The sequence below is a fragment of the Stigmatopora argus genome, chromosome 7 (assembly GCF_051989625.1).
Source record: "Stigmatopora argus isolate UIUO_Sarg chromosome 7, RoL_Sarg_1.0, whole genome shotgun sequence".
In the NCBI taxonomy this organism is placed as follows: Eukaryota; Metazoa; Chordata; class Actinopteri; order Syngnathiformes; family Syngnathidae; genus Stigmatopora; species Stigmatopora argus.
This window is the reverse complement of record NC_135393.1, coordinates 18,590,023-18,602,683: the sequence shown is the minus strand read 5'-3', so window position 1 is coordinate 18,602,683 and position 12,661 is coordinate 18,590,023. Positions and strand designations below refer to the sequence as shown.

Here is a 12,661-nt window from a genome sequence, read left to right as displayed (position 1 = left end):
TGCGATCGACATTCAGGCTGTTTTCATTTCTTTTAGCTAGAAACGTCAACTTGATTTGCGCCTTTTACGGACAAAAATCGCAAAGTGATTCACACCCCAAAAAATCCAAAAAGTTGTTTTTGGTATATTGAATAAGAAATTCAGCAAAAAAATCCAAATTCATTGCTCTTTAGAAACTAATGTTAGTAAACGATCATAAAAAGGGGAAGTGATGTCTGCCATTTTAGTTTGAATTTTTGTAATTTTTTTCACCAGACATTAACTTTCATAACAACTTTAGCCTTCAAATCCAACTCCACTAAAATCTTGACTTTTCCAATCCAGCTCACCACAACGAGTCCACTTTTTCGCTATTTTTATCCCCCAGGCAGACATTTTCCTACGTTTCGTCGCCGAGCCAACCGACGGCGTCGGTCGCAAAAAAAAAAGTCTTTTCTTTAAGAAGTGGAACCCAAATGAATATTGTAAAATCTTTACAGCTTCTTAGTCGCAAGTTCAAGTGATTTCAAGCGTAACGCGGCCTCGGAATAGCCATAAATCACGTTGGCCACTCATATTTCCTCGGAGCGGCGCTTTGATGGATCGGTCGCCGACCGCTCGGCGAGAGGTGAGAAAAGCGGCGAGGAATGCGAGCCCCCCCCCCCCCCAAAAGTACCTTTTTGGCCATCACTTTCCCCCGGCCTGTCAAACGGCGCACCACGCCGCGTAGTCAAACGGCCGAGCGAGAGGTTCAAGTCCGGCGCCGTTCCCGCTGTTGTTGTTCTCCGCTCGGGCTCCCGTCGACGCCCCTTTTTAAGGCCGTGCCCCGCGTCCCGCCGACGCCGGGGTCACGGCGAGGAGAGGTAAAATGGCCGCTGAACTCTGCTGGCCAAGAATCGGAAGAGACAGAAAGTGCTTGTAAAGTAATATTGTCCAAAGTATTGAAAAATATCCAAATCCGGTTGTGCCTCTACTTACAAAATTCATTGGTTCCAGAATTTTGTAAGTAGAGGACAGTGTTCCCTCGATTATTGCGAAATCATTTTTTTGCGATTTTTTTTTTTTCTGCTATTAATTATTATTTTTTACCTTTTTTTAAGTTAAGTAATAATGCATTTACGCTTGCAGGACTTTGTAACTTGGATCTTGTGTTTGTATGTTGAGACGCTCATTTGCATATTAGTGTTTTGTAACTTGAAACCTGGAGACATTTGTAAGTAGAGGTACAGTTCTTGCTTTTAGAAATTCGGCGATTCCGTCTCTCGGTTTTCGTAGGCGTCTTTGTGTTTGACTTGCCCGATTTTCCTCCCGGTTCAAGCGTTGTTTTCTTACCTGGCGTGTCGTCGTCCCCTTCCGAAGACCTTGGAATCTTTACTTATGTTCGTCCCCCGCCGCGAGGCACGGCACCCCGCCGATCCAAAACGTGTTCGCGAGCCTTCGGATCAGACCGGGCCGTGATTGATTGTTCTCCCAAAAAAAAAAGCCAGTCGTCCCCCTCCCGCTCGCCGCGGGACTCCCAAGTTGTCGCACCCTGGACGGCGATTACGGTTTCTTTGAGCGGGCGGACGGGCGGACACAAGGAAAGCATTACCCCCGAGCAAACGTTTCACCCTTGAACTTTGCCGCGCACTTGGGGTCAGCGCTTTATTGCGACTTTTACAGTTTGGCTCGCAGACGCGCGTCAAAGTCCAAAAAAAGACGTTTTTACACGGGGCACATTGAGGCCTTTTGCCGGGTTAGCATTTACGACAGTCAAGCTAACGCCAGGCAGCAACTAGCTAACTACCGTTGGGCCTTTTTTAACCCCTTGATGCCCTAATGTGTGTTTAGTGTTTGTGTATGTGTGTGTAGGCCAGTTCGACCTACCGTTTTCTGCCGTTTAATATACCCGGGTATATTAAATGGGGGGGTATATTAAACTGCAAAATATGGTAGTGTTAGTGTTAGAGCACATGTGTCAAAGTGGCGGCCCGGGGGCCAAATGTGGTGAATGTGGAAAGTAAATGATGAGTGCCCACTTTCTGTTTTAGGATCCAATTAAAATGAAGAGTATAGATGTATATTCCATTTCCTGATTTTCCCCCTTTTAAACCAATCATTGTCATTCTTAATCATTTTTTTCCGTGTTTTTAGTTCAAAAATCATTTTGTAAAATCTAAAAATATATTTAAAAAAAGCTAAAATAAACATTGTTTTAGATCTATAAAAAACAGAATATTCAGGGCTTTTAATCCAGTTCTTTTAATCAATTTATTAAAAAAAAGGAAATGGAAGGATGTATTTCCTTAAGGCTTTTTGACGTGTATTTGTTTCATTCAAATTGAAGAATTTCATGTTAAAAATCTGAATTGATAGTTCTCTGCAATTGGCTGGCCACTGATTCAGGGTTTAGTTAGCTGGGATAGGCTCCAGCACCCCCGCAACCCTTCAAAAAAATGAATGAATGAATGATGAATCTGACCTGACATGTTCAAATGAACTACGACCACTTGAACCCAAACAACAGTGATGCGGCTAAGTTTTTAATGTCGTAATTTGACGACCACAAGCCCCCCCCCCCAAAAAAAAATGGACGCCCATCGCCGTCAGTAGCAGCCAACAAGTTATGCCTTGTTATCGTATGACGGCTATAATCGGCATATTCAAAATGCAACCAAAAAAACTGGAAAAGCGCCAATCAAACAAATACATTTGATTACGAGCGATGTGGCTAAAGAGCGCAAACGTCTTATTTGTTGTTTCTTGAGCGCTCAAAGTCATTTTTCTTCTTCTTTTTCTCTCTCCCGAACCTTATTTTGAAAGGGCGCTCGCTGGTTGGGGAGGTCTGCTTTTCCTCACCCGCGGCGCTGGTATATTTGGATGTTGATTATGGATAATCAGCTGTAATGACGGAAGCGTATGGCGCGTATGCTTAGGCTCAACGCCGTGCCGTGGCGTAACGCGCGCACGCACCTTTTTGCCGCCGGCTTCCCCGACGTCGCTCAGATTTCCAGCGGGGCGGCCGGACGCCGCTTTCGACCCTGTCGTCTGTCAGGGGGGGGTCGGTGGGGTTAAAGGTGAAGGTTCACAAATGGCCGCTTGTATCCTCTCATCAGGGGCGCCGGTGGTCATACTCCCCACCCGGCCCCCCTCCTATGGCGACCGTAAAACGGCTTCAAATTCGATATTCCATCAGCCACAGGCCCCGCCCACAACCCCCCCCCCCCCCCCCCCCCGTTCCTCCAGGAGAGTAGCCACGACGCCATTAGTCTCGCGTCCCCTAAAACGGCGATGGCGTCGGGCATAGCTCGTTTCCCATCGCCACTCGCCTTTTGTCGCGCTTTGTAGAGGGGGCGGGGCTAGCGGACAGGTCGACGCAAGACTGAACCGGAGACAAAAATGTTGTCGAATATATAAAAAATTTTTTTTTTAGGAAAATACATAAAAATAGTGTTAAAAAAGGTGAACTTGATATTTTGATACAGCTTCTTCTTCTACTAATATTTACGGTAGAATTATATTTGGTCAAACGGCTATCAAAATATCTCCGAATCAAAACTGCGATGGGTGAAAATCTGTCTCATAAAAGCGTCAAAACTACTTTTGTGACTTTTAAAAAAAATATATCAGTCATTCTGTTGTTAGCATTTCATTGCAAAAATGAACCTTTTTAATTAGCAATGCCCGCGCTGCTTTTTTTCTGTCATCCGGGTGTTTTTTTAATATAATTTCTTTTTATTTTTTTTTTAAATTAATCCGAACTTTCTTTTGACGGCCCGTGCGTACATGATATCTTTTATGACGGAACCTCCGTGGTTTTGTTCCCAAACGACTGCAGATCTGCACAATAAAAAAAAAAAAATCACATAAGGAAATGTAACATTTGCTCCTCCGGAGACTCTATTTATGGCTCGACTTCCTGTGGTGTTTATTTGAAATCCGGCTTGCGGAGGGGGGGGGCGGGAAGGAGGAAGAGTAAGACAAGCCGGTCCGGTCTAGTCCGGTCTGGTCGGGTCTGGAATATCCTTGACGGCCAGCCGGTGGGCCGCAGACAATGTTTAATGTCCTTCCTTCAACTTGTATTTCCAAACTCTTTCCCGACTAATTTTGGGCTCTTACCCAACGGTAAAGCGGCTCAATGTCAACCCGTATTGAATCCTTCACGACAAAAAGCACATTGAGATTTCTTTGCCTTTACATTTAAGTCACTTTTTGTTCATTTTAGGGCATTTCGGGTGCACTTGCTGTTGATTTTGCATCAATTTCTGATGATTTTTGGGGTAATTCCTGGGTCACTTCCTGTAGATTTAGGTCCCCTTGTGTTGATTTTAGGGCATTTACAGGCCACCTCCTGTTGATTTTGCTTCAGTTTTTAATTTGGGGTATAACCCAGGTACTTGCTGTAGATTTAGGTTAATTTGGGTTCATTTTAGGGCAATTTGCAGAATTGTTTTGGTAAAAGAAAATAATGGCCCTCAATGGAGATTTTGGAGGTTATTTTGTCATTATTTTTTTGTCAAAAAAAAAAGTTTTTTCAGGTTATTTTGTCTTTTTTTGTTAATTATTTTTTTTAGTTTTTTTTTAGGTTATTTTGTCTTTTTTTTAAAAGAAATAATAATTTCATTTTTTCAGGTTATTTTTTTTTTCTTTGTTAAAAAAAATATGATTTGATTTTTTTTCTGGTTATTTTGTCATTATTTTTTGTAAAAAAAAGTATTTTTTCTGGTTATTTTGTCATTATTTTTTTGTAAAAAAAGTATTTTTTCTGGTTATTTTGTCATTTTTTATTTTTTAAATTTTTTTCTCAGGTTATTTTGTCTTTTTTGTTTAAAAGAATAATTATTTTATTTTTTTCAGGTTATTTTGCTTTTTTTGGGGTGAATTTTTTTTTTTTTGCAGGTTATTTTGTCATTTTTTGTTCTATGGGAACTATGTGAAGGGGACAAAAACACTTGAAAAAATCCTATTGTATTGTTTATATATGATTATATTATTTTGTCATTTTTTGTTCTATGAGAACTATGTGAATGGGACAAAAACACTTGAAAAAATCCTATTGTATTGTTTATATATGATTATATTATTTTGCCTTTAGATTGCTGTTTTTTTTCTTCTGGACGGCGCCAATCAGCGAAAAGTGGACGGACCAAAATCAAATTGAATCGGACGTCTATCGCCGTCGGCGGCGGGGAAATCGTCGGGCGTGAGCCGAGGGATTAGCGCGCCGTCCTTAAGAGCCCGATAAAAGCTCCCGTCAAAACGCGGCGCGTCGCTATGAAGTGAAGTGGAATATGTACTGAAGTTCCTCGGAGGGGCGCCTCGTGTTTTTCTTCACGACTAGTTTAGTCGTTAACTCTTTCACATCGGCTTTTTCAGGCATACTTCTCCAACTCCCGGGAGAGGAAGTGAGGCCCAAAAAGGGGGAGGGAAAGAAAAAAAAAACAAGCCAGGCCAGCTTCAGACAGGCCCGCGTAACCTTGTTGCTTTATTATTCTTTTGACGCTCGCGCGGAAAGGCGTTGAAACGTGGACTAGCGAACACGAGAGCCCCCAAACGTTGGCCCCCCGCCCCCTCTCGTCCGACTGGTCGTCCCAGCGCGGTCCGTCGGCTCGTTTCAAAACTGACGCGAAGTGCCGGTCAAAGAGGGGAGACGTTTGTAAACGTTCTCGGAAGTCGGAGGTTCTCACGGCCTTTGCCGAACGAAGCCGTCCTTTAGCGTTAGCGTTAGCTCGGCGTCAACGGCAAAATGCGTTCCATGTTTTGCTGATGTTTTGTTTTCCTCCGTTGGCAGGAATGGCAGAACTCCATCCAGAAGAACGCCGGGCTGGCCTTCATCGAGCTGGTTAACGAAGGCCGGTAAGCCAGATTTTGCAAATGAATTTGTTCCGTGACCACTTGAGGGAAATCCAAACCAAAAATCCCTTAGTCAGGTCACTCAATATGTGTACGCTATGTTCATCCAATGTAACAAATACACAATACGTGGTTGATACTATGCTGAAAAAAAATGGTGAAACCCGGGACACGGCGATTGAGGAAGGGCCAGAAGACGAGGACTTTGCAAGGACAGTTCACGGACTTGGACTCTTGGCGATTTAAGTTCTGTCGTCGTCACGGCACTTTGCTTCGTTTCCTATCCGAAACCACGTTGGTTGATTCTGCCGTCAAAATGGCAAGTTCAATGGCGGCCAAGGAGTTAACCGAGAACCTTAAAAGGTCTTAAAACCAATCCAAAGTCACCTTAAAATGCCCCAAAACCAGCAAGACCCGACAAACAAACCAGAAAGTCCCTCAAAAACGAGCCAAAATTTACCAGAAACGACCTGTAAATACCCCAAATCTTGTTGGCATTAATCCACCAAACTGAATCTGAACAGTACGATTATTTTTTTATTTCGGTAGGTTTTGCCCAAAACTTCATTTTCAGCTGTCGGATGATTTTTCAAAATATGACGGTCTATTTATTTCCTTTAGAGCAAGGGTGTTGGTTCGCGGGCCGCTTTAACGTCAACTTAATTTCCATTGTAGATATAATATTTAGATTTTTTTTTTATAAATGGATTAAAAGAACTGGATTAAAAGCCCTGAATATTCCGTTTTTTATAAATCTAAAACAATGCTTATTTGAACTTTTTAAAAATATATTTTTAGATTTTACAAAATGATTTTTGAACTAAAAACACAGAAAAAATGGATTAAAAAATCACTTATTGATTTGAAAGGGGGAAAATCAGGAAATTTAATATACATCTATACCAAGGGTGTCAAACTCGGGTTGGTTCGCGGGCTGCGTTAACGTCAACTTGATTTCACGTGGGCTGGACCATTTTAGATATATTTAGATTTTTTTAAATAAATGGATTAAAAGAATTGGATCAAAATCCCTGAATATTCCGTTTTTTATAGATCTAAAACAGTTTATTGGAGCTTTTTAAATATATTTTTAGATTTTACAAAATGATTTTTGAACTAAAAACACAGAAAAATGGATTAAAAAATGACAATGATTCATTTAAAAGGGGGAAAATCAGGAAACTTTGACACGTGCCTTAGAGGTTCATCAACACACGATAGAAGTTGTAAAAAAAAAGAAAGTTAAGAGTTGTAAGCAACCCTAGCGCGTGTGCACGCATCCCGCGGTTATTGATAGCGGGGTCAGGGCCAAAGAGGCTGCCGAGGCTGCCGAGGCCCCGGCGAGGGCCCGGCGCCTCCGCTCCCCTGCCGCCCTGCGCTGAAACAGCAGGTTTGGGTTACACTCAGGGCCAGCCAGCAAACAAAAGTCGCCCCGCCCCCAACATCTTAAAACCCCTCCCCTCTGGCCCTTCCACTGTTATCGTTCCACTTTGCAAAGCGCTGACCTTTCGGCAACTTTTAACCGTCTTTGATGATCTTAGATGACGCGTGTCTTAGCATCTTTGACGTGGCGTGTCTTAGGATCTTTGATGTCACGTATTTGACGATGGCAGATAAGCGCTCCGCCCCTTTAACATTAACAATCAATTAGCACCGGCACCCCGGGACGTCAGCTTCGCATGAAAATGGCATTTTCCGCCATTTTACGGCCGAATTTGCCCATATTTTTGGCGTAGGGAATAGCAGAAGGGTGATATATTTTGTGGATTTTTTTTCAGGCTCCTGAGCCACACCATGAAGGACCACCTGGTCCGGGTGGCCAACGAGGCCGAGTTCATCCTCAGCCGGCAGAGGGCGGAAGACATACACAAGCATGCCGAATTCGAGGTAGGAAGACACCACTTCATCATTGGGACGTCACCATCCCATATTTTTGTCAAAAAAAAATTTGAATGAATTTTGGGGATGTTCCGATACAGAGTCCCGATTGAGTATCTCCGCAAAAATAGCACGTCCAAATGTGCCCCCCATTTCAACACCCAACATTCAAGCCAAATCAGCATATAGCAAAAAATTAAGGTCGAGAAAATATTACTTTAAAATATTTGGTTATCATCAATACATCAAAAAATAGTTCAATATAACCTTGGACTGGATCAGGGATATTACATATAAAATGCGCCTCTACTTACAAAAAAAATTCAAGTTACGAAACAAAATTAGGTTGAGAAAATATTACTTTAAAATATTTGGTTCTCATCAATACATCAAAAAATGGTTCAATATAACCTTGGACTGGATTAGGGTTTTTACATATAAAATGCACCTCTACTTACAAAAAAAATCAAGTTACGAAACAAAATAAGGTTGAGAAAATATTACTTTAAAATATTTGGTTGTCATGAATACATCAAAAAATGGTTCAATATATCCCTGGAATGAATCAGGGTTTTTACATATAAAATGAGCCTCTACTTACAAAAAATATTCAAGTTACAAAACCACTTCTTGACTTAAATATCATTTCTTAAGGAGAGAGAATTCTTCATCAATTCAGCTTTTTTTCTGCAACCAATGAGTTAAATAATGATAAAGCAAACTTCAACGCTGGCACGGAATCAAACTAAACACTCGAGGAAGCGGCGACCAATCGGGCCTCGCTGAAAGAAGCGCTCGCTAGCTTTTTTTCTCCGTGAAAACCAAGAAGCACTCGGCGTCCCCTAGGAGCTGACCGGGCGACTTTCACCAGCGACGTCCGTCCCGAATATGCCGTCGTCCAAGCGGACTCGGCGTGCGGCGCTAGGCAAACATGTAGCGTGTCCGCCACGCCCCCTTCTTTCCTCGCACAAACGTGGCCATTCACCCTTTTTTGGGTCCCTGCCCTCTGTTTTTTGAGAGCTCCTCATGATTTCCTGTCTTTTAAACTCCCTACGGTGTCCTCCCCTCCTTTCGAATCACCGTTTTGCGCAGTACCATGGCCATATTTTTGTCCGATTGGTCGCCGCTTCCTCAATTATTTCCTTTGATTCCGAGCTAGCATTAGTAGTTTGCTTTATCATTATTTTACCTCCCCCAAAAAACTGAAATAATGAAGAATTCTCCCTCTTAAGAAATAATATTTAAGTCCAGAAGTGGTTTCGTAACTTGATTTTATTTATTTTTTTGTAAGTAGAGTCACATTTATATGTAAAACCCCTGATTCATTCCAGGGTCTATATCACGTGTCAAAGTGGCGGCCCGGGGGCCAAATCTGGCCCGCCGCATCATTTTGTGTGGCCCGAGAAAGTAAATCGTGAGTGGCGACTTTCTGTTTTAGGATCAAATTCAAATGAAGAGTATAGATGTATATTACATTTCCTGATTTTCCCCCTTTTAAATCAATCATTGTCATTTTTAATAATTTTTTTCTGTGTTTTTAGTTCAAAAATCATATTGTAAAATCTAAGTAAAAAAGCTAAAATATACATTGTTTTAGATCTATTAAAAACTGAATATTCAGGGCTTTTAATCTAGTCCTTTTAATCCATTTATTAAAAAAAATGTAAATATTATATCTAAAATGGTCCGGCCCACATGAAATCGAGTTGACGTTAAAGCGGCCCACGAACCAACCCGAGTCTAGCTCTAAAACAATGTTTATTTTAGCCTTTTTTATATATGTTTAGATTTTACAAAATGATTTTTGAACTAAAAACAAAGAAAATATGGATAAAAAAAATAGCAATTATCGATTTAAAAGGGGGAAAATCAGGAAATTGAATATACATCTATACTCTTCATTTGAATTTGATCCTAAAACAGAAAGTCAGCACTCATCATTTACTTTCCTGGGCCGCACAAAATGAGGCGGCGGGCCCGATTTGGCCCCCGCGCCGCCATTTTGACACCTGTGCCCTACGGCACCCCCCCTGCTTTCGAATCACTGCAGTACCAGGGCCATATTTTTGCCCGATTCGTCGCCGCTTCCTCGATTGTTTCTGAGCGAATTTGCTTTATCATTATTTTGCCTCAAAGCAAAAAAAAAGCTGAAATAATGAAGAATTCTCCCTCTTTAAAAAATGATATTTAAGTCCGGAAGTGGTTTTCGTAACTTGATTTTTTTTGCAAGTAGAGTCGCATTCATATGTAAAAACCTGGATTAATTCCAAGGTCTATATCTTCCGATACTAGCATCGCTATTGGCGCAACGCTAGCTGTGACCGACGACGGAGAAACAGGAGGTGAAAGCCACTTGGAAACACCGCCGGCCATTGTTGGGGGGGAGGCGGGGGTTGTCGACATGTTTGATTGGCCCGTTATTTTTATTGTGGCAGCGCAAAATGAAAGGCAGGAACACCACTCGTAGCGAGGCCAAAAATCAATAGTGCAATATCGGAGCGGGACTTATCAGGGGCGCTCACTTCTTCCCGGGGGTCACCGAGGAGCATTTGGGGGGGAGGGGGAAAGGGGGGGGATATCCAATCGGGGGAAAGCAGAGTTTGCAGGTGCCGTCAATTAAAGGCAAGTTACAGCTTTTCCGCGACCGCTCGGTTTTGGTGGCGACTGATAGTGTCGTATCATTGGAAAACATTGATAAGGTGGGTGGGACGTTTAGGACGGGGGTGCAAAATCTCACGTCGAAAAATTGAACTCGTTGACGGCGGCCATTTTGGAGTTTTTTTTTTTTTTTGCTAGCAAAAGCCATTCACGTTCAATTTAAGTCAATTGGCAACTAATTCATTCCCAACTGAATCCATAGCTTTGTGACGATAATTCGTTTTGGTGACCTAAAAAAATTTAAAAAAATCAAAAAAAATCTTCATTCACTTTTTTAATTATAATAAGAGGGCAGTGAATAGTCTTCACATTTTTTTGTTGTATTTGTTTTGAAAAAAAAAAAAGCAAAAATGTAGAGAACTTTTCAACCAAAATTTGGAAAAGGACAGACAAATCAATAAATAATAATAATAATAAATGGCAAATAAATATTCAATAAATAATCATAATAAATGACAAATAAATAATAAATACATAATAATAACACATGACAAATAAATAAATTAATAATAATAATCAATGACAAATAAACAAGTAATAAATAAGTAGAACATACAAAGTCAGCAACATAAATAAATAACAACAGCAAACCAACAAATGAACAAATAAATAAATAATCAACAAATAAGTCATAAATAAGTAGTCAACAAGATAACTAAGTAGGAAAGTGGACAAATAACAACAAACAGATAAATAAATAAAAAATCATAACAAATGAACAGATAAATAATCGATAAATAAGTCATAAATAAGTAGTCAACAAGATAAAAAAGTAGGAAAATGCACAAATAACCACAACAAACAAACTGCTAAATAATCAATAAATTGTGATAAATAAAGAATTAATAAATAAGTAATAATGTATAAACAAGTAGTCAAAAGATAAGCAGTCAAAATGAATATGTGGCTAACCTTGTTAGCATCCTATGGAGTTTTAGTGCTGCTAATGGTTTAGAAAACCAGTTTTTTAAAATTGAGAAAGCGCAATGAAATTTTCAACGGAAATTCTGGACACGGGGGACGGCGGTCCAGCGAACGCCGTCGCGTCCCGCAACACGAGCGAGTCACCTGACTAGCGGCGAGTAAGTTATTACCGGCGATGAAGATAACTTGAAGTGGAGCAAATCCAATTACCTTTTGGGCTCCTTTATCTAATAGGATCCTTAATGCCGAGGCAATCCGCCCATCGCAACAAAACAAATGATAGAGCGCCACATCCGCGCCAGATGCAACGCCAACGGGAGGGGGGGGGGACAAATCGAAGTCCCTCCTTTTATGGCGCCGTTCATTAGCCATGAAATGCGGCGCTCTCGGGGCCGCCGGGGCAGATAAGAAGGTCCAGATAGGGACGGGACGGCCACACTCGGGTCATTTACGCTTTTTACTCACTTTTATATACGTGTCCGCGTGGCCGAGACGTATAAACGTGTGCGGCCGCGTTGAATTGGCGCCCGGGGGAGACGCCGTCAAAAGTCGGATCGTAGCGGGCGGGGCTAATTAACCTTGGACGCCGAGCTCGTCAAATGAGTCCGTGATTGTTACCCGGAAGGACAATTTTAAATATGTTTGGGTATGCAAAAAATGCTGAAATTCCCATTACCGTATTTTCCACACTATGTAAAAATTGCTGAAATCCCCATTACCGTATTTTCCACACTATGCAAAAAAATGCTGAAATCCCCATTACCGTATTTTCCACACTATGCAAAAATTGCTGAAATCCCCATTACCGTATTTTCCAGACTATGCAAAAATTGCGGAAATCCCCATTACCGTAATTTCCACACTGCAAAATTTTCGGAAATCCCCATTACCGTAATTTCCACACTATGCAAAAATTTCTGAAATCCCCATTACTGTAGTTTCCACACCACAAGTCACTCTTTTTTTTCATAGTTTGGCTGCTCCAATTTATGAATGTCAACAGCTTTTGTTGTGCTTTTAGGCTATTTATGATACAAAAACAGTTATGTTCGTATATTGATAGGTGATTATTTTATCTAATATTCCCCATTTTACTATTTCACTTTAACAAGGGGCGGAGTTTTGGGCATGAGGTAAATTTGATACAAAAAATTGCACAGCTGTGAATGAAATGTCCAAAATCTACAACTTTTCTGTCAAATCTGTCTAAATTTTTGCTTTTGGGAGAAAAAAAGACACTTAACGATTTTTCAGGTTACAAAATCCTCATCATTTATTGTTCCAAGATACAATCATCTGTCCAAGAACACTCCTTTTATTAAATTTGATACATAGTTGGAGTGTCCAAAAAAATGCACATATGAATTGAATGTCCAAAAATCTACAAAAT

The 12,661-nt window shown here is 41.0% G+C and overlaps 1 protein-coding gene across 3 annotated transcripts in view; it reads left to right on the top strand.

The window, feature by feature from the left end:
* Window positions 1–12,661, top strand: part of lrba (LPS-responsive vesicle trafficking, beach and anchor containing) — a 150,008-nt gene that overhangs the window by 49,133 nt on the left and 88,214 nt on the right. For all 3 annotated transcript variants that reach the window (XM_077605523.1, XM_077605521.1, XM_077605520.1), the window contains 2 exons: window positions 5,750–5,814; window positions 7,590–7,698. In XM_077605523.1, the coding sequence (XP_077461649.1) occupies window positions 5,750–5,814; window positions 7,590–7,698 (174 nt within the window). The remainder of the gene's footprint in view (window positions 1–5,749; window positions 5,815–7,589; window positions 7,699–12,661) is intronic.